Raw genomic sequence first — 21706 nt, 5'->3', positions numbered from 1 at the left:
ATCTTCCCCAAATGAAAATATATATGAGTTTGTTTTATTTTAAATAGTGCCAGGTGCTCTTTGCTCTTTTCTGGGTTCCCTTAAGCTAATTTTATTTCCCAGATTTTTTTCCCCAAAAGTCCTGAAAATAAGAACTTTTTTGGTTTGCTTGGTTTTTGTTTGTTTGTTTGTTTTTAAGAGTTGGAACCCAGAACCTCTGAGATTCCCACCTGGTTTGAGCTACATATATAATCCAATGGTTTTATCATAACAAACCAGGCCAAAAAACTCTGATCTCAACCCAGACGCTAATGCAAACCCTACCTGAGTCAGGTTGCTGTGGTGACTGGGGTTCCTCCAAGCCCTTAATTCTCCCATGAGAAAGGTTTAGTTTCTTCCCTAAGGAACTAGGTGGTGTTCAGGTGGTAGGCCTAGGAGTGGGCCAGGAGGTTCCCATAGGGTGCGAGTGTCCCTGTACAAACAATAGCTCCAGGGGGCCCTTGCCTGCATTATAATGAACCCCTCTACTGGAGTCTGTTCCTCTCACTTGAGTCTTTCAACAACAGGGTGTTATAAAAGCATTGTTATTCCCATGCGGTTTTAGGGAGGCTCGGTCACGGTAAGTGGCTTTGCTCAAGATCACTCAGCCCATAGATAAGACAGATGCAGTATGAACTTGATTTTCTGGTCAAGTTCAAAGCCCATACTTCCACTAACCTACCCAGGCCTGAGGCAGACAGAGCCAATGCCCATGTTTTACTCTCATGCCTTGTTCACTTCCTACACCACCTGCTGAAGTGCCCTATGTGTTTAGGAGCAGCGCCGGCCAGACACAACGGTGTGACCTTGGCAGGTGACTTCAGCTCCTCCTATCTCTGTTTTGTCTTCTGTAAATTGGGAATGGTAATTCCTACCTCCTGGGGCTGTTCTGAGGATCAAAGGAGTTAACAGGTCTAAATCCCTTAGATCCACAAGGGGCCCACAGTGAGCGCCATATAAATGGGAGCTATTCTTAGCTGCTGGATCCCTCATTCACTCGGGAAGTTAAAACTGTAGCCAAAAGGAGTCTGCAAATCACCTGAGGATCTGGAGGATGTCTACGCCGCATGGCAGGTGGCCAGTGCGATACCAGAACAAAGCAGTGGTCACAGAAAAAGCCCACGTTAGAGAGCATCACAGCCTGAGACGCCTTGATGTTCAAAGTCAAGTGTCACAGCTGCATGTCTCTGTGGTCAGCTCCCTGCTTCCGGCAACAGCCCGGAGGCACGGGAGCTGAAACAGAATCACTGGAAACGACACAACTAGAAAAAGTCTGTTGGAAAGGCTGTCACTTAAAAACCAAAAACAAACAAAACACACAGCAGGTTTCTCCTTTCCCTGATAGGAATCCATCTTGCTGGAATGAGAGGGAAATTCCGCCCCCCCCCCCCCAATTTAAATTCCATGCACAACGCAATACCTTTAAAAACGCACTTATTTTTCTTGGGCCTTTGGAAGGTACTTTAAACTGGCAGGAGACAGCAGTGAAGCAGTGGAGAAAGCTGTTGATTTCAGCATATGCTAAAACGAACTCCTTCTTCCCCCCCCCAACCCCGGTAAAAATCCACGTCTGAAGGTTACTAACCACGTGCAGAGCCTCCTACTACCCTGCTCTTGGCTCCAAGGCCTAACTGTTTCTGGAGCACACATTTGACAGTGCCCGTGGGCCTCCCCGTCTCCTTGCCTCTCCAAATGCCACAGGACAACCTTCCCTGGCCTTCTTTTGCGTGTCTAAATAAATGGTGAATCTCAGCGTTTCCCCAAAAAAGCCTGCTAGGGAGACTTCAGAGAGACGGGGAGGAAAAGAGTACCAGCTTCGACAACTCTGAGCACCAGGAGAGAGGAACAGCTTGGCAGTGCTTCTTGGAAAGAGTCATTTCAAAAAGCCAATCCCGGGCAGGGCACCGCCTGGGGGCTTGTTTGCTGAGCATGAACACGAACAACCCAGAACTTACATAAAGGCACAAGGGCCTTTGGGCGGACGCTGGTGCCCAGCGCGCAGGACTCAGGGCTTGGGCCTGAGGGCTTTCGGTAAAGGGCAACAGCAGAGGTTTCTGGAAGGGCCCCGAGTTACACACAGACCATCATACTCACCGCGACTTCGGAGGCGGCGGCGGAGGTGAGAATACCTCAATCCCACTCCTGTCCTTGGGGAACTCAAAGGCAAAAGAGGCCGATTTGCTCATCCCGGTGCCCACTTTGCTGCTTTGCCCGGAGCCGCCGTCTGTGGGGCGGAGACAGTGCCACGCGGAGGAGTTGGAGGGGTCTGCGGTGCCGTTTTCCATCTCTCTTCCCCAGCTTTGACTCAACAACTCCTGTTCCACCTCCTCCTCTTCCTCTATCCGGCACTGACGGCTCCAGGCCCCCGTCTGGTACCGGGGCCTCCTCTGGTCCAAGGCTGAGGCGGTGGCAGCTGGGGGGTGGCACCGGACAGAGTCACCGGCGGCGACGCCACTGGCCCGGCAGGAAGAAGCAGAGTCAGTGGGGCCCCTGGAGGAAGTCTGGGGCCCCGTACCACCAGCGGAGCTCCCCTCGCTGAGGTCAGACAGTGGGGAGGCAGAGGGGGACACTGGGGACCCTCCGGGGCTACTCTTGGACAGCTTGGGGGGGAATGGCAGGCTTCCCCTTGGGCGTGTTCTCACTCGCGTCGGGACGGTGGCTTTCTCTGGAGCTCAGCCCCTGCCCAGCTGCAGTCTCCTCTTCACCTGCCTCAGAGTCCTGGCTCACAGGCCCGCGTGGCCACTGGACCCCCACGGCGGAGTCGGGGCTGCTCAGGTAGATTGTCCGGTGGTCCTCTTCTGGATGGGCTGCCATGACTGTGATGGTGGCTGCCACCTGGGGAGCCATATCTGGGCCTTCCCTGTCCCGGCCCCAGCCAGATGCTGCTTTCTGAGCCCAGGCATTAGCTGTCCGTACCTGGCCCTGGCCCCGAGCAGCTGCTGCCTGTTCCGCTGCGGCCTGTGGCTTGGAAGGTGCTGGAACCGCCTTCTTCCTCTTGGTGCTCTCAGCATAGATGGGTTCAGGCTGTACCGCCTCCCTGGGGTGGGCTGGAGGCTGGGGCTCCCCCGTCAGTCCAAGGCACCTGGTAGAGGTCAGCACGTGGCAGCCTGAGTCCTGCTCCTTCCCTGGCACAGTCTCCTTCACGAGGGAGCAGTAATCACTCTCAAGATGGGGGGTGAAGGGGCTGCTGGCCCCACTGCTGGCACTCCCACAGGAGAGGCCATCCGAAGAACTGGCGGCCTCTGAGGTAAGGGACAGCTTCTTGGGACCCAGGCGGGGCGGGTTCTCGGCTGGGCCCTGGCTACAGCACTCCCTCGGGAAGCTCAGAACCTGCTTCTCCTCCTCAGGGGGGCCCCCACACACGCCCTGCTCCCAGCACAGTGGTGAGCGGTCCCCTCTGCCAGGTCCGCCCCGAGAACTCTCAGCCTGTGAGGTGGCCGTGGCAACGGGGTTCCCGGGGCAACAGTCCAGGATGGAGCAATACTCTCCCCCTTCGCTGTCCCCCGAAGGTGAGCACCTCTGATCGCTGTCGTCCTCCGAGGGCAGGGACTCCCGCAGGGGCTGTGGAGAGGGGCAGGGCCCGGGGCCCTTGTGACAGCCAGACGTCATGCCAGCAAAGGCAGCTACCTTCTGGCGGAAGCTCTCCTGAGCGGAGGTCAGCTCTTGGTAGGGAAACATGGGTTTATCTTCTCGCCCAACCTTCTCACTGGAGAAACTCACTGGGTGGAAGGCAGTGGTCCGCTGCCCCCGGGCCTCTAGGCTGTGCAGGCCCACCACGGCATAGGCCGGGGGGCAGCGAGCGAGGCCATCTGTGGAGGCAGAGGGCCCGGCCGGCTTCTGGGCACCACGGAAGCTGCCCAGGTAAACTAGCGGCACGTCGTCCTGCTTCGGGAGGGGGAGCTTGCCGGGGGCTCGTCTCCAGATGACCTACACAGCCCCAAGGTTAAAAGACTTACATTAGACCTTGTCAGAGAAAAAAGAGAGAAACCGTGAGAGGAGAGTGCCACGACATTGTCAACGGTCTTCCATGCTGCAGGGAGGGAGCCCTGATCTCCCCACGGACTCTCTTCATTGCTGGGGACCTCCCCCACCCCCCCGGAGCCAGGGGTCTTCCCATACACTGAGCTGCGTTTCCCACCCGGGGTCTGGCTGGCTTAAGTCTGTGAGGTGGGGGGCGGGGAGAAAAAACAACAAACCTCTCAAAAAGAACATTCTGCCTTCTCCCTCAAAATGGCCCGACGAGATAAATTCTCCTAAGAGCTTCGAAAACAGAGTGTTGAGTTTGGTTGCATTTTTGTTTTATGTTTGTTAGTTGTCTTGATAACCGTGTCACAGTATAATCCTGAAGAAACCAAGGTCATGGGGCTTTTTAAAACAGCTCGGGTGGGTGCTGGGGCAGGAGAGTGAGGGGTGGTTTCTGAGCTGGGTCCCCAGCGACCTTGCTGCTCCCTGGGCCATGCCAAAGAGCTGCTCCCTCTCCAAGTTACAGGCAGTGACTTCAGCCGGAGCCTGCAGAAGTGGCTGGACTAGTTGAGCCCCGAGACAAAGATATGGGTTGGTCATGGGATGCCTGGGTGGCTCAGTTGGTTAAGCATCCAACTCTTGATTTCTTGAGATCAAGCCCCATATCGGGCTCTATGCTAAGTACAGAGTCTACTGGAGATTCTCTTTCTCCCTCTGCCCCTTCCCCCACTCGTGCACACACTCTCTCTCTCTCTCTCTCTAAAATGAGTAAAATCTTAAGATGTGGACTGGTCATTCCCATCACTGAAGTCATGGTCCCCTTGTCCTTCCCTTCTAAAGTCTCCCCCTACCCCAAAACTTTTAGAAGCAGCCTCAAAGTTGGGCCGGCATTCGCCTCCTTTCCAAGATGATTCTGAGCTGAGGGAGTCCCTAGCTTACATCTATAAAGACCGAAGGTACTGAGCACAGCCTGGTGAATGGGTGTAACCAGCTTATGACCAATGGAGCGGTTCTGGAGGAACATGGAGCTAAGCAGAACCACAGGAAATGTCTCTCCTCAGTTAAGCCTCCTCTAATTTAAAACTGACCTCTGATTTCACATAGGCTCAAACAGCCTTCCTGATCCACTCATCATGATGGTTTAGGAAAACTAGAATAGGCAAAAGGGTCAAACAAGTCCCAAGCAGTTCTTAGATGTCCTAGACTTCCAGCTTCCTAGACCCTGTCTAGAGGCAGCAGGCTCTACGTGCCCTCTAAATAATTATACCTTTGTAAGGGGGACCTGTGGGAGATGAGCAGAACGGTCTAATCTCTAGGGATATAACTGTCTCTGGTGATCCCAGTTCAAAGCTGCTAAAATCCAAGCTTCACAACTGGAAACATGAACCCCGGCTGGGAACTGGATATGAAGAAATTATTGCTAACACGTTAAGTGGGATCATGACATTGTGGTTCTCTTTTTTAGGAAGACTTTATTTTTTTAAAGACATGGATGGAAATGACACGACATCTGGGGTTTGCTTTAAAATCACAGGGAGGGAAGGGTGGGGCTGGGGGCAGAGAGGAAGCAAGACGGGGTCGTGCGTTGATCTGTGGACACTCATGGTAACGGGCTGTGGACACAGAGCATTTGTTATGCAATCATTGCTACTCGTGTATGCATTTTAAACGATTGATGAAAAAACTTTAAAAACCTTTAAAAAAAAAAAAAGCTGCATTTTTGCGTGCCTCCAGATATATAATTAAGACAATCTCCGATGCCACTGGAGGGACTGGACTGATGGTTCTCAGCCTAAAGGGACAGATGGAAGGGAGGGCGGATAGGAAAGGAGGGCAGGAGTCAGGAAGGAGCAGTCGTGGGGCAGGCTGATGGGAGGCCGTCCCGCGGGAGCCATGCTCTAACAGCCCTCCCTGGCTGCTGGCCAGCCACCCAGTGTTACAACAAGAGCAGCCCCTGTAAAAATACCACCGTGGTTAGTCAGCCTCACCTGCGAGACGTCGGCACTCAGGTTCGCCTCTGTCCACACATCGGAGGTGTCGGGGCTCATCATGGTGGGCTTCACGGCGATGGTGGGCTTGGAGTAGGGCAAGCCGTTCACGCCTTCATCTTCCAGGCGGCAGTTGTCGGGCCTGGGGGGCAGGCGAGGCGGAGGGGGCAGGTGGCCGGGCGCCAGCTGGTGGTCACTCCTCAAGCAGAAGCAGTTCTTGCAGGACCCGGGCTTCCAGATGTGTTCCACAAAGTCACCGCACGCAGACATCTTCGGGCTCTCGGGGCTCAGTCGGACGGTCCGGTGCATCTTGAGCCCACGGCGCGCTGGCTCATCTTGCGCTCGGCTCTCTGGCGTGGTCTCCTGGGAGGCAGATGCGGGTCGCAGGGCGGCTTCCCGAGATAGCAGAACACTGGGCCTGTCAGAGAGCTGCCCGACCTGAGGATGGCCGCACTACCAGCGAGAGGCTGAGTCTTCCAAGGGGGAGTAGTAGGTGGGGGAAGGGGGAAAGAAGGAGAAGAAAAAGGTAGAGATTAGCATTCCATGTATTCGGAGGCCCTCACCTATTTGTCATAAGGCTCTTAGTCACTCTCTGGTGGTGCGGCCTTATCAGAAGCTGTGAAAACTAAACACAACTCTGTGACGGGAGTACCGAGCAGAGCGGGCATTTCAGTCCCCAGGGCTGAAGGGATCTAGAGCTTGGGACAAGAACCACAACGTAGTACAGCAGATAAAAATGGTGGTTTCCAGAGGACAAGCCAGAGCTTTTCACCAAGGACTGTGTGAGGGGGCAGGTAGGCCTGGGCCCTGAGCCCAGTGCTGGAAGCCATACTTCTGGCCAGGGGGACACTCGGTGGATGAGAAAGGGGAGAGGTGTGGGGCCAGCCTGCCCCTCAGGGGAACCGTGTCAGGAGGTCCAGCATCTTGAGAATCCGCCCTCCTCCCCTTACTTCATAGACGTTACTCAACCCGGTGCTCAGTGAGGTCAACAGAGCCAGGGCTGTAGGCCAAGGAGGGAAACAGAAAGAGAAATGCCTTATTACCACAGCCCTCTGGTCTAAGGGTGGCCGAGTAAAATATAACAGAAGGAAGAGATTATCACACAATTCTTTTCCCCTACGATAGCCCTGGGGGTAAGGCAGTCTGCTTATTGCAAGAGTTGTCTCTGACAGTCCAATAGGGAGCAGAGAGTTTGCCCAGAGAACCTAGTAAATTCACCTGTTGAAGATGAACTCAAAGGGTTGCAGATATGAACCAATTAGCCTGAATAACACCCTGGCAGGTAGCTGTTATCCCCATTTTAGAGATGGAGAAACAACGGCAATGACATAACTACGACCTGTCCAGCAGACACAGGGAGTTGGGTGGTTGTAGAAGGCAAGGTCAACTGCTGGCAGCCCCTCAACTCATCACGTCATTCATTCTACAGAGTGGCTGCCCATCACCTGTTTGCTGCTCGTCGTCCTTCTTTCCTCGTTTAAATGAACTGACCTCCTCATAAGGAAAATGTCCATGAGAAAATCAGCTCTACAAACGTCAGGCGATCAGATTCTCATCAAAAAGGGAGCTTTGCCCTGGGGTTTGCTCCCCACTCTCCTCCAGTGAGAACTTGCTTTGGGGCAGATGCCCTCTAAACTATCATCAGGGCTAACCGGGTGGAGTGAGCCAGGAGCCCACTCCAGCATCTTTGTGGAGAGTGCTCTCTTTCCAGCGTCCCACACTCACAGACAGGCATGCTTATTCACAAGCACCGGAGCTAAATTTACCTCCTCTCCCTCCAAAGTTCACCGTGAAGCCACCGCATCCTGAAGCTAAATAAACACTCTGAGAAAAAGACAAGTGTTTGTCTTTCCGCAACTGTCGGTAGGGGCTTATGCATCCCTCTCTTTAAGATGATTGTGGGTTAGGTTCTTCTCCTCCCCTAAATACACCCAAGTAGCAGGTTCATGCCTCACCAAGCTCCCCAGAAGAGGTCACTAAGCTTCAACAAGCAGAGGAGGATAGCAAGGATTTTTCTTCCTCCCACAGTCTTGAGCCAGGGAGAGCTTTAGGCTCTGCTGCTAAATTTTGGGGGGAGGGGGAGTGGAAGAAGCACACTGGTATTCAGAGAGCAGGGGTCCATATCCCTGCCCCAAAGTGGGGAGTTGGTCCTTTCATAGAGAGCTGTTGGCTTCCTGACCACAGGGAAAGAGAGGCTCCCCTTTACTGCAGGCAAAGGCTCCCGAGCCCCCTTGATGGGACAGGGAAAGAAAACTCAGAAACCCGTTCTGTGTGGGCCTTTCACGTTCCTGCAGCTCCTTATAAGGCTGAGCTCTCTGTGGAGGTGGGTGTCCAACCACTTCCTCACGGCTACCACAGGCACACAAAGAGGCAGTCTGGGGTGGCCACCCACCCTTCATTGCCTCCCCCAACAGGCAACCGAGAGCACAAACTTGTCATGTCTGCCTGGTTCCAGAGCACCCCATTCTTTGTCCCCGATGGCCCACAACAGCCCTGGGACTTTGGGTCGGCTCTGGATGACTGAGGTATGGGAAGCCTCCTTCAGAACCTTCCCCAGCTTACGCACGCTCTCTGCTCCCATGCCCAGCTCTGAAATTCTCTGACGCGGGCACAGCTCTCCACACGACGGCTCAGAGAGGCAAAGGTTTTTAGGGGAAGGCTTTGAATAAGAGAACAGAATGAAGCGCTAGCCTTCCACCATCATTGACTCACTGCATCCTGTTAAAACTGGTTTCTCAGTCACAGCAAACAGAAATTTACCACCACATCAAGCCAGAAAAGATGCTTTTCCAGTTCTGTCTAGAGAGCTCTATGCCTGGAATTATCTCCTATTTGTTTTCAGTGAGAGATGGTGAAAAACTCAAGTGGCACACACAAACAGCAACAGTACTTTGCCTACCAGTGCCAACTCTCCACAGCCTGGGAATGGTACCTTCCAGCCCACATCCCTTACCTCAGAGGGGAGGCAGCCCCCAGAATTATGCAAATTCCCCCATTTCAGTGGGAGGCAGCAGTGTAAGATTAGAAAAAGGTCCCAGCATTCTTTCTGATCCAAGTCATGAAAAATAGCTTTGCCTCTGCAAACTTCTGCACTAGATTTGTGGCTACAATTTGCAAGACTGAAGTTGTCAGACACACTCCCATCCCATTTAAAAAGAATCTGAAGAATGGTGGCCAGATCCATAAAACTAAACCTTTTGGCTCAAAATGCCCCTTACACTTGCATCAAAGGTTGTTAATGCCTTACCCTGAAGGGACGGAATTCCAGAAAAGACTCATCTAATAAATAAATATATATGTATGCATTGTTATATATATATATACGTGTGTATATATATATATATATACACGTATATATATAGAACAATTAAATTAATGCAACACTGAAAAAGAAAAGTACATATGGAAAATGTCTGGATTTCAATACTCGACTGGTAGGGGTTGCCCAGGCAGAAAGAACAAAGTGACAACCTTAACACACCTCCCCAACACCCGCCCAACACACACACACCCAGAGGGTATCATGATATTCGCCCAACTTTTTATTTTATTTTTTCCTTCTCCAATGCAATGTAATCTAATCTCAGCAGTAGGAATGTGATTTTCATGGGTTAGACCTCCTACAGCCTAAACCAGTAAGGAGGATAGCCGAATTCCACAGGATCCCCTGATAACAAAGTAGCTGCAGAATTCCCCAGGGCTTCCTGTCAAATTTCCCTCTGAAAAAGGGAAAAAGGCTGCTACCATTGTTTAGGCCAGTGATCAATAAGGTCCATGGAACCTGACTCTGCCCTGATCTCATTGCAAAACTCCTGGCCCGTAGACCTTTGGGCTTCCCTTTACAGCTCTGCAAAGCCATGCCCTCGCTGGCTGAGCTCTACCTGAGAAAAATAAACACATTTAGCCGGCCCTGCCTCCATTCCCATTTACAGGACCTGAAAGTGGAGAGGTGGAGAGGTTCTATTTTCTGAGTGCGTGTGTGCGTGTGTGTGTGTGTGTGTGTGTCCGGCTGGGGACACGAGCAGCACAAGCAAAGGTTAAGAACGTGCCCACAGTACGCCTTTCAGAGGGCTCAGCCGGGGCTCGGGAGAAAGGCATCATCTTGTGCCCTCTGGGGGCTCAGAGGCTGCCATCTAACTCGGGGCAACACAGGAGGCGGCTACCCTGGGGCCCCAAACCATCTCGCCCCCGGGATCCCGGTCCTCGCAGCCCCGGCGGCCTCTCCCTCTCTGCTCCTTTGACAGGACTCCCGCCGCAGAAACGAAGTCTTCCCCATTAGCAACTCGCAAAGCGCTTCAGTCTCTTGCCCCAAACAGAACAGCAAGCCCAGCAAGCCCAGCAAGCCCAGCTGAACAGTCGGTTTCCCCTCCCCGAACTCGAAGGAAAGTTTCCCCCGTTTTAAAAAAGCGCGATTCTCAAATGAATCGAAAACACCCCTCCGGCTCCCGCGTGCTCCAGGCTCAGCGCCTCCAACCTGGAGCACAACCCCGGGCGCACGCGGTCCGGACGCCCCACCCTCCGCCAGCGGCCGCCTGTCACCCCGGGGGACGCCGACAGGGGGGTCGCCCTCTCGGCGGCCGCGGCGCTCGGCCGGAGCTCCCCTCCGCGGCCACGTTCGCCAAGACAAAAAGAGCCTGGGTTTGGAGAACGCGTCGCGCTGGCTCACCTCGGGGCCGCGCTCCCCCGGCCTCGCCGGCGGTCGCCGAGCCGCCAGCCGCCCCGCCGGGCGCCTCGGAGCATTGTTTGGAGAGTGAGTGCGCGCGGTGCGTGCCCGGCGGCGGGCGGGTGTCCTCTGCCGGGGCCGGGAGGCCGGGTGGCAGCTGCGAGCGCGGCTCCGCCCCCTCCGCCTCCGGTTACGCCGCGCGCCCAGGCCCCCGCCGCACCTCCGCAGCCCCCGCCGCCGCCCGCGCCCCCCCGCGCGCCCCCGCCCAGGCCCGCGTGCCTCGGGCTCCCCGCCGGCGGGCTGCTGCTCTCCCGCCCCGAGCGCTCCAACCTCGCCCCGCCCCGCCCCGCCCCTCCCTCGCCCACCCGCCCGGCCTCTCTCGGCGGGGAGGCCCCGCCCCTGGCCCGGGACTGGGCGCCTTCCGACCCGCGAGCCGAGCCCGCACCTGCGCCCGCCCCCGAGGCGGCGATCGGCGTTCGCAGCCTTCCTCTGACCACAGTGTCTGTGGAGGTATCGTAGGTGTCCTGCCTCCCTTCGTCCAGCCGGCTCTGCGAGACCCCGGGGCGGTTAAAGCCCGAGAGCTGCGGCGCGGGAACGAGAAAGCGAGAGGTCGGGAGTGGAATAGTGAGGTCGGGAGCCGAGCCGGGTCGCCCAAGCTGCGTGGGCACCGATATTGTCCATTACGGTGGCGGGGGAGGAGCGTGGGGCGCGAGGGAGCCGGACTGGGAATCCCGACGGCGGATTCCAGGTCCCGCTCAGTCCTGGGACGGAGCGTCAGGCACATTGCTTCACCCCCAGGAACTTTAGTTTTCTGGATGTAGAATGAAGGGTTGGACTGGAGAGAGCTGGTCCTCCACCTCGCCCGGACCGACATCCCGGTCCTCCGCGGGCCAATTTACACCTGGGTTTACAGTTTCCCCTATCTCACTCACAGAGATAGACTGAGTTCGAGATAGTCCCTGGGCTAAAAACTCTTGTCACGGAGAGTATGACAGCATACTACCTAGTCAGTCCCCTCCCTTCCTCCGGCTGCCTTATGACAGGCTCGCACCTTGACCTGGGTGTTTCCTCAGAGAGTTAGCGAGCGCCAGAGTCACCACCTTGAGCCTCCCTGGGTGGGGGCAATGTAGTGAAAGGGAATGGGAAGAAGACCCTGGAAAAACACCTCCTCTCTGCCCCTCCTGCTCCCCAGAGAGGTAACTCCGATTAGGTCCTCTGCCTTTCAGTCCACAGGGATGAGCCCCTGAGTGTCCGCCCAGCTGAGAGGAGGAAGATTGGTTTCCCTTGAGATTCCTGTGCTTTCCATGAGCTCTGGCAGTGACAGCGGGACTGAGGGGATGAGGAGGTAGGTGGAGGGGAGACAGGGAGAAGACCTGTTTTTGAGGTTTGGCTTGGGTGTGAGAAAAGGGGAAAGGTAGAGGGATATAAGGAATACTTCCTCATGCTCCAATGTCTGGATTTCTCCTTACTATGAATAGAATTTGGGGGAGGGGGGCTAACACTGGTTAAGTGCCTACCCTGTGCCAAGCCACCCCATGAGAGGGACATCATGCCCATTTTATAGGGAAGAAAGCTGACATGCAGAGGACCACATAATTTGCCAGGGCCCATCAGCTGAACAGTGGCAACACTGGGATCAGAAGCAACAACCAAAAAAAAAAAAAAAGAAGAAGCAACAACCGCACTGCTCCACTGGTGGACAATCCCAGTCTGCTGTGCGGCCCTCTCCGAGTCCTGGCAGTCCAGCCCTATTTTTCTTTCTTCTCAAAGTGGGAGGAAACCACATGAACAAACATGGAAGGAAAACTCTTGCTAGCCTCCATCAGCATCCAACAAAACAGAAGGGGCCAGGCCTTTCTTTACTAAGACCCGGTGGGGAGGAGGGTGTTGATAAGCAGATAGGTACAAAGTGGTCTGCACTGGAGAAATACAAAAATGGCATAAGGATGTGAGTGTGGTTTAGTTACAGTGGGAGATGGCGCACGCCTGGGATTCGAGAAGTTCCTGGTTCCCATGATTCAGGCTAGACGCGACTGTTCTTCCTCTGTAAGGCCTGGATGGGGACACCCACCTCACAGGATTGAGCATATAGAAGGCTTTCTTGTTCCCACTTGATCTTCCTCTCTTTACTTAATGTATCCTTAAGACACAGACAGGCTGAAGAAGTAATGATCAGAAGCAAAGGCAGCAGTGTGACAAGATTGGCAGTTATGTGGCATGGGACGGCAATTGAAGGGTTAATTTAGTCTTTCTGCGAAATAAACCATGTTCCCAAGTGTTTTGCTGTGCTCACACAAAATAAATGCGTATACTGTAGTTGCTGACATGTCATGTGCATCTTTTTATGCCAGCGACATGGCCTTAAAGATGGCTTCATCTTGCCTAATGAAAAGAATCAAAAAATACTTCAAAAGACCCACTTAGATCCACATAAAATACCCATTCTCTTATGCAGTGCTCCACCAGTGACTGTTAAGTATGTTATCTCCTCAGTAAAGCTGCGGTAAGCTTATGCATTTTAATAAACAATTCTTGCTCGAACTCCCAAACTGCATCCTGCAATGCAACGTCATTTGTGTATACACAGCGTTCTGCTTCTAGCTACTTATCAGTCCATTTCATGACACTTTTAACTGCGGGGCTCGGGTTCCCTGATACAGATCAGACCTTGTAGAAGAGCGAGTCGCTTCAGGGTTTTAGTCCATGAGCACCAGTCTGTTTAAGAGAGCAGTGAAATTGGGGGGAATTAGGACAAAGGCCGGGACAGGTAGTGCTTTGGGGGTAGGTAAGCTAGAGTTGTCTGAAATTAGAAAGGCAAAAAGGCAGAATGAGGAAGTGTCCACATTAAAATATGCTGAGAAGAGGCTAGATGGGGTATTGGAGGGGTTGGACAGTGGGAAGATTGGGCCAAAGTAATCCCATGCCTGATCTCTCTCCGGTCGGAGAATAGACCCCAAACAACAGAGAGGTGTCTCTCCCCTTAAAGGGAGAAAGGGGTTCAGTTTTAGTCAACAAACATTTATTGAGCGCCTTCTACTTATGAAGCACTGGATGAGGTCCTACGGGGAAAATAGTGAGCCGGAGATGATGCAGGGGCAGTGGGGGCTCAAAAAAGGAAAAGCCAGAAACCCAAAAAGTGGTTTCATGGAGCCAGGGGGCTTAAGAGGATGAGAAGGATTTCGATTTGTGGACAATGGGGACTTTCCAGACTGAGAGAATGGTATCCACAAAGGAATGGTCGTGGGAGAGGCGGGAGACTTTGCAGAGATTTCCCATCTGGTCTGGCTGGAGCGTGGCTATAGGAGACAAGGCTGAAACTGCAGTGTGGGACTGGCAGGAAGGAGGGAACCTACCCACAGGGGAGCATTGACTTTTCTGAGCAACTGAATGACGTCATCGAAGTTAGTTTTTCATCAGCCCTACCTGGATCTTCTATCCCAGATAGATTAGGAAGTGGGAGAGGAGGTCGGAGACAAGGAGACTGGCGTGGAGTTTCTATCTATGGTCCAGATGGGAGGTAAGGGGGCTGTGATAAAGGAGGCGGCAGTGGGAATGGAAAACAGGGATGTGGGATGGATGGTTTGGAAAGACATGAAGAGGGAGATCTGGGGACTGGCTACTTAGGAATTCACTGAGGGCAATAAGATATTTACCAATAATAGCTTACATTGCGGAGCCCTCGCTCTGTATCAGGCCCCGTGTGCTAAAGGGTTTGCATGCCTTTTCTCATATGAGGCTCACAGAAATTCCCAGGTAGGTGCTGCTATGGGGGAGGGGAAGGAATCAAAGATAACCAGCAGAATTTCAGCCTCCAGAGACTTGTAAACTAATGGTTTCGCTAGTACAACTAAGGAAGTCAGCGCCCTTCACTCTGTGGTCTCTTGAGTCTGCTGTGCGTGGCAGCCAACCGGGGAAGGAAGGTACCCTGCCAGCCGTGGCATGTGGAGCCAGAGAAAAAATGAAGGACGTTGGAGAAGAGATGATATGAAGAGGTGAAGCATTGGCAAACACGGTCATCTAGAAGAGGCCATGGAGAAAAGGAGCGTGGCCCCTCTCTGTGAGACTTTCTGAAACCCAGAGCCGTGTGACGAGGGAGAAGAGCTAGGGAGCAGGTGACGTGAAGGGAATTCAGGCTGCAGTGCATTGTGTGAGGTGGAGAGTGTCTGAGACCAGCTTAAACTCTTAGTTACTCTGTGTACAATGGCAGGAAGTTCCAATGGACCCCATGGAAGAAGGAAATCAGGGGGGAGGAAAATGGGACGGGAAAGGTGGGCTCCTCTGTAGGGCTGTCAGTCCAGAAAAGGGCATTTAACAGGGGGAGGAGGGCGGGCCACAGATGAGATAGGATGGAATCTCTGGAAGCCATGGGCAGGTGCCCAAAACCACCCCAGAGGGGATTGGACAGGGAAGAAGGGAAGGAAAAAGGTCTTCTGAAAATTTGCTGTGAGGAGCTCATCTGAGTTCTCTCTGCTGCTGGAGGCTGGTCTTCTCAGCGAGCCAGCCAAAGGTTGGTCTGGCAAGCATACACAGCCCCACTCCCCTCCTTCTTTCTCCCTAAGTGATAATCAGCTCTTTTGGTTGCCAACCCAACTTATCTCTTTCTTCTCTGAGCTGTGGAAATTCAAGTAATCTTATCGGTTAACCCCTGTCCTGTGATTATGGCATCACATCCTTGTGTCCAAGCTTCTTAAAAAAACCTTTTCCAATGTCCCATCCTCCCCCCGACTTTAATCCTAGGCAATTCTCCATGGATAAGACATTCTTAATAATTTACAGTATCATATTCCAAGCACTGAATAGATTTTTCCCCCAAACTGAAAGCTATTATTTAAATAACTGCTGGATGTCAGAATCTCAAACCACATGGGACTGAGAGCCAAGGGTTCAAGACTGTTATGATCTTCCTTTGTGCCCAAGTGCCACAGAGCTCAGATGTCAAGCATTAAAGAAGGAAAACACTTTCTTCTTTTCCTTTTATAGCATAAACACAGTTAGATATGCATTTGGTGATAGATACCTTATTGCAAACCTCATTTTTTTAAAAAAATGTTACTGTTATAGGTTGAATTGTGTTCTCCCACTCCCCCCGAAAAATAGATGGACGTCCTAACCCCAGTTTCTCAGAATGTGACCTTATTTGGAAGTAGGGTCTATAAAGAGGTAATCAAGTTAAAATAAGGTCATTAGGGTGGTCCCTAACCCAATGTGACTGGTGTCCTTATAAAAAGGAGGAAAGAGACAGACACCCAAAAAAGGAAGGCTGTTTGAAAACACAATGGGAGAAGAGGCCATGTGACTAAATTGATGCTTCTAGAAGCCCAACAAGGCCAAGAATTGCCAGCATACACCAGAAGCTAGAAGAGACAAGAGAAGGTTTTACACCAGAGCTATCAGAGAGAGCCTGGCTCTTGCCTCCACCTTGATCTCAGACTTCTAGCTTCCAGAACCTTGAGACAATACATTTCTGTTGTCTTAAGCCACCCAGTTTTTGGTACTTTGTTACAGCAGCCCTAGGAAAATAATACGGTTACTAAAATGAAAATGTGCCAATGAGTGATATACACTATTGCTTCTAGATGGAAGATAAAGATTTTTCAGAAATCAGCTCCAAAGAGCATGACATACAGGAGACATGTTAATTAATGTCCGCTAAGAATATAAGGCCAGTTTTCTGTAATAAGGTCAGCATGTCCCTTTGTTCAACCTGCCCTAGGAAGACAATGGTCATTCTTTCATTGTTAGCTCCCTCTTTCTCTGGTTTCAGGCCTCATGGTTAGAATTCCTGGTTCCTTACCTGTGCTAGCATTTGCATAGTTGAGAAACTCCTTACCTCCGCACCCAGACAGTATGAATTAAGATGTACCTCAAAGCCCACCAAAGGATTGTTCTGGGCGCACATACATTTCAGAGATGTCGTTAATGGACAGGACAGATCATCCAGGTCTAATCCTTCAGGGACAAATGGAGACGTTGAGGTCCTCAATGACTGACATGACTTGCCCAGGGTCTTCTGAGCCATTTCATAACCTTGTTCTTCTGAGCTTTCAAGGTTGTTTCATTTTAATGTGGACTCACTGTGAGTTAAGGGTGTGAAGATAAGAACTATTTGAGGAATTAATTCATGACTCCCACTGCTTGGCTTTCTGACTGAGCTGGAGCCAGGGTTGGAAAGAAGCAGAATATTTGACTTTAGGAAGAGTCACAAAGAAAAAACAAACCCATTTGAAAGATCTGCTTCGTTACCCTAAAGAAAACCTCTTAATGGTACAGCCACTTCGGAAAACAGTTTAACAGTTTCCTAAAAAGTTAACCAGAACTTTGTCTTATGGCCCAGCAATTCCCCTCCTAGACATCTACCTAAGAGAAATGAAACTAGGTACACACAAAAACTGGCACACAAATGTTCACACAGCATTATTCGTAAGAGCTAAAGAGTCCAAACAACCCAAATGCCCATCAACTGGTGAATGAATAAGCACATGGTCTGTCCATACAGTGAAATACTATTCAGTTATAAAACAATAAAACCCTGATACCCGTGACAACACGGATGAACCTCAAGAAGGTTATGCTAACCGAGAGAAGCCAGGCACAGAAGATTACCTAATGTGTGATTCCATTTATTTATTTATTTATTTTATTTTTCAAGATTTTATTTATTTATTTAATTGACAGAGAGAGGGACACAGCGAGAGAGGGAACACAAGCAGAGGGAGTAGGAGAGAGAGAAGCAGCCTTCCCGCCGAGCAGGGAGCCCGATGCGGGGCTCGGTCCCAGGACCCTGGGATCATGACCTGAGCCAAAGGCAGTTGCTTAACCAACTGAGCCACCCAGGCGCCCACGTGTGACTCCATTTATAGGAAATATCCAGGAGAAATAACTTGATAGAGACAGAAAGTTGATGTGCGGCTGCCTGGGGCAGGGAGTGGGAAGGGGGTCTGGGAGCGGAAACTAAGTGTCAGTGGCATGGGGGATCTTACTCCGATGATGAAAGTGTTCTACAACTGGATTGTGAATCATGATTGCACAACTTGAAAAATTGACTAAAATTGTTGAACTGTACACTTAAAAGGGTCAAACTTTATGGGATGTAAATTATACCTCAATGAAGTTGTTTATGAAAAGAGAAAGAATGGAATATGATTCAACCTTAAAAACGATGGGAATGGACACCTGCTACACCATGGATGAACCTTGAGGACGTTACGCCAAGTGGGATAAGCCAGTCACAAAAGGAAAATTGCTGTATGATACCATTTTATGTGAGGTCCCTAGAGTAGTCAAGTTCATGGAGAGAGCAAACAGAATGGTGGTTGCTGGGGGTGGGAGGAGCGTGAGTGGGGAATCACTGCTTAATGGGTGCAGTTTCTTTTGGGAAGACGAGAAAGTTCTGGAGACAGATGGTGATGATAGTTAGATAGCAATGTCAATGTACTTAATGCCATAGAACTGTACATTTTAAAAAGTAAAAATGGCATATTTTATGTTGTGCATATTTCATATAATTGAGAGAGAGATTGAGAGAAACACCTCTATTTCTGTAAGTGAACTGCCTATGTCTGAAAGATGAAACAGGTCTGAGAAGTCTCATGTTTTCTTTTTCTTTCTTTTTTTTTTTTAAGTAGGCTCCCACACCCAGCATGGAGCCCAACACGGGGCTCGAATTTACAAGCCCGAGATCAAGACCTGAACTGAGATCAAGGGTCAGATACCCAACTGACTGAGTCACCCAGGTGCCCCAAATCTCATGTTATCTCCAAGTCAATGAGCCTTAGTCATTCAAAAGACCATCAGTTTTTAAACTCCTGTAGGAAACACATCGATCCATAATTCTATAAAGTCACAGAAACTCCAGGCCTATTTGCCGCCTGATAAATCATGGATGAGAAAACATCACATGCTTTACCGTTCAACCATCCCACCGCTGAACATCCTTCTCCCCTTGTCTCCCCCAAGGCAGCTTCGGTTTTGCATTTTGCTAGGTCAGTAGGCTTCTGACTGTCTTGACCCCTGCGTTGTTTTTGTTGACTTCTACCGGAAGGCTTCTGTGTAACATTACCTCCGAGACCTAGTCATCATTTGCCAAAACCCAGCCATGTGAATGTCATTATATGGACTGTATCTAAGGGGTTTTTACTTACAAAGGTAAGCCAATGTTCTGAATCAAGTTTTCCCGAGGAATGTTCAATGGTAGAAGAAAAGACACCTTCCTATTTTTTTTATCTAAAAAAGAACACATCTTTTGCCATCTGTCGTAAAGTTTTATAAGCCTGTTGAAAAGCAAACTGTTTGCTTATTCACCCTTAAAGTGAGGTGGTCTTTTCTCTTTCCCTTCTTTTTTCCTTATGGTTCCCATAGGAAATATACCACAAAAGGATTGAAAGACAATCTTTTGGACACTTAGAGCATTTTGCTAATAACCAGCTTTGGCCCTTTCTAGGAGTAAAATCCCCCATTTTGATACAGCACAAGTGACTCTGGGGACATCTTACTTCTCTCCCTGGTCCACCACATGGTGAAACCAAAAATACTTTTACCCGCTTCCTCCTTTCATGTTTCTGAGAGCATGACCTGAGTGAAGGGACAGATGGTACCTGGTTTCTGTGCTGGGTGGGGTAGGGTGACATGGGGGAAGCAAATAAACCTTCCTTTCTAGGACCTGTAGATTCATGCCAGCTTCCTTCAATTTCAGGCCCACACTATGTAATTGACATAGATTGTCTAGAACCTATCTGTCCACCCCCAGAGCCTTCTCCAAACATTGGCCCTTACTAGCAAATTACTTCTCCCCAAGTCAGAATGTCCTAGAATTAGCATTCTCATGTGGGGAGGACTTGCATGGTCAGACAGTCAATAATCAAGTATAGAAGACTGGAGGGGGGGAAAAGTGGTTTATTTATTTGTTTAAACTCCCAGACAACATTGCCCACAATATTGCCCTTGCTGTACTTTGTGTGGAGTCAGGCTGATCTGCTTGTGGATTTACATCCCTAACTGGTTCTGACCTATCGAGAGGGTGCTAGAGAGGCTCCGGCAGGGATGCTTGGTGGAAAGTCCAGTGGTCACAGAAGGTAGCAGAGTCACCAAGCTTTGTCAGTGACCAATGAATGGGGGGAGGGGACCACCATATCTAGAAAGGGGGAGGGGAGCAAAACCTTCAACTAATTTACTGGAAAGCCCCACGCTTTGTTAAGGAGGCTTTAGGATAATAGCTCTTTTGACTGACTGTTCAGTATTTTTTCCCCTTTTAGAAGTGGCAGTGGTGGCTGGCAGGGAGAGACATGTGGAGAGAGGGGCAGGAAAGGGGTCAAAAGACACGTGATGGGGCTGATTAACAAGTAGGCTTTTTAAGCAGTGGCCAGGGGACACCTGCAGCTCTTCCAGACTTGCTGGCCCAGTAGGAGTTGTTTGAATGAGAAAACAGCTTCCAAAAAGATGTAGCACGAGAGCATAAAAGGGAAAAAGAAAAATGTGCATTTGTGAGATGAGGGAATTGTAGAGTTTTTACCTCTGATTCTTCTCAAAAGAAACCTTTTATTATCTAATATTCTCATCCGTAGGTCAAGGCTCACAAGATGAGGACTCATCACCAGGGCACGTTTCTGGTGTTTTGCTCCAAAAGGAATTTGCTTTCAAACAGACATGCATTCACTAATCTCTTTTCTTGAAAGAAAAGAAAAGAAAAAGAAAACCACAAACACACAATCTCTTCCAACTCAGCTGACTGAGTCCTAGTGGGGATGACCGCAGCATTCCCTTGCATGATCCCACAGAGCCAGTGTCCAGAAAGAAAATAAATGTGACTTTTCAAAACTGGCCATAGTGTTGCTTTGTTTGTAATTCAATGAAAGAACAGGCATTACAATGTTATTGTATGACAGAGGAGATAATACAGAGATCCACATCTTTTGGGCTGTAATACAGCCAGACCTCTGCTTGACTGATACTGATTGGCATCAGTATCTTGAGAAAGCCAGAAGGGGACAGTTCCTGATCTCCAAGGGGTTATCCTGAGTGTGGTGGCAGGTGGGGGTGGGGGAGCAAAAGGAAAAAAACCCCATACCTTCCATAGTTAACCAGCTTAGCCCAGATCTATACCAAATGGTTATGTCTCATATTAACTGATATTTCCTACAGTTAATAGAGGCTTCCTTGATAAATATCAATTGTGTGATCATATACATGAGATACCTATCTATCTATCTATTGTCTATCTATCTATCTATCTCTCCCTATTGAGATGCTATCTTGCCAGAGAAGGTAGCCACTTAAATTTGGTTTCAGCCAGACTTGGAAGGAATTAAATTATCATAAGCATTATCGTTGCCACCTTTGGAAAGCCTTTGCTGACTCTGGAAGCAGGATTGGGTGTTTCCTCTCGGTGCTTTCCCTAGCCTCAATTTCCTTGTCTGTAAACACAGTAAGTGGTACCTTCCTCAAGAGGTTGTTTGGAGAATTAAGCAAGCTATGTCAAATGCCTAGCTCAGAACCTGATGTCTGAGTACACTTGGTCTAGTATAACAAAGTGCCATAAACAACAAACATTTATTTCTCACAGTTCTGGAGGCTGGGAAGTCTAAGATCAAGACAGCTTCAACGTCTGGTGAGAGCCCCCTTCCTGATTCACAGAAGGCTGTCTTTTTGCTGTGTTCTCATATGGTGGAAGGAGTGAAGAAATCCTCTGGGGTCTACTTTATAAGGACAATAATCCCATTCAGGAGGGTTCCACTCTCATGACCTAATCACCTCCCAAAGACCCCACCGCCTAATACCATCCCCTTGCGGGTTAGGTTTCAATATATGAATTTGGGGGGGAACTGAACAATTAATCTACAGGACCTGGAATGTACTACACTCCATAAGTGGTGGGTGTTGTTAGAGCATGCATCAGAAAGTTAAATCCATTCACTCACTCATTCAGAACATTCTTACTGAGGTCATCCCCTGTGCCAGGCTCTAAGCAAGGCCCTGATGACACAGTGATGAGCTAAACAGATAGGTTTCTGGACTTTCTGAACTGGAGAGTATAGTGGGGAGTGGGGGGCATAGGGGTTTGGGCAATGACACAGCCAAA

At 50.5% G+C, this 21706-nt stretch overlaps 1 protein-coding gene and 1 long non-coding RNA gene across 2 annotated transcripts in view; one reads left to right on the top strand and one right to left on the bottom strand.

Annotated features, from left to right (window-relative positions):
* The window catches only part of PRAG1 (PEAK1 related, kinase-activating pseudokinase 1), a 49507-nt gene extending 38675 nt beyond the window's left edge, over nt 1-10832 (bottom strand). Inside the window, 4 exon segments of the mRNA XM_035004116.1 lie at nt 2113-2627; nt 2629-3945; nt 5970-6442; nt 10636-10832. Of these exon segments, the coding sequence (XP_034860007.1) occupies nt 2113-2627; nt 2629-3945; nt 5970-6278 (2141 nt within the window). The 5' untranslated portion in view covers nt 6279-6442; nt 10636-10832.
* Nucleotides 10833-11059: 227 nt separating this feature from the next.
* Nucleotides 11060-13417, top strand: LOC118009854. Its single transcript, XR_004679042.1, has 3 exons — nt 11060-11261; nt 11859-11977; nt 12197-13417. It is a non-coding gene; the product is annotated as an uncharacterized LOC118009854 (long non-coding RNA).
* The last annotated feature ends 8289 nt before the right edge of the window (nt 13418-21706 follow it).

The sequence above is a fragment of the Mirounga leonina genome, unplaced genomic scaffold (genome assembly GCF_011800145.1).
Source record: "Mirounga leonina isolate KUSES-001 unplaced genomic scaffold, KU_Mleo_1.0 Mir_128, whole genome shotgun sequence".
Classification (NCBI taxonomy): Eukaryota; Metazoa; Chordata; class Mammalia; order Carnivora; family Phocidae; genus Mirounga; species Mirounga leonina.
This window is presented reverse-complemented; position numbering and strand designations above follow the sequence as displayed.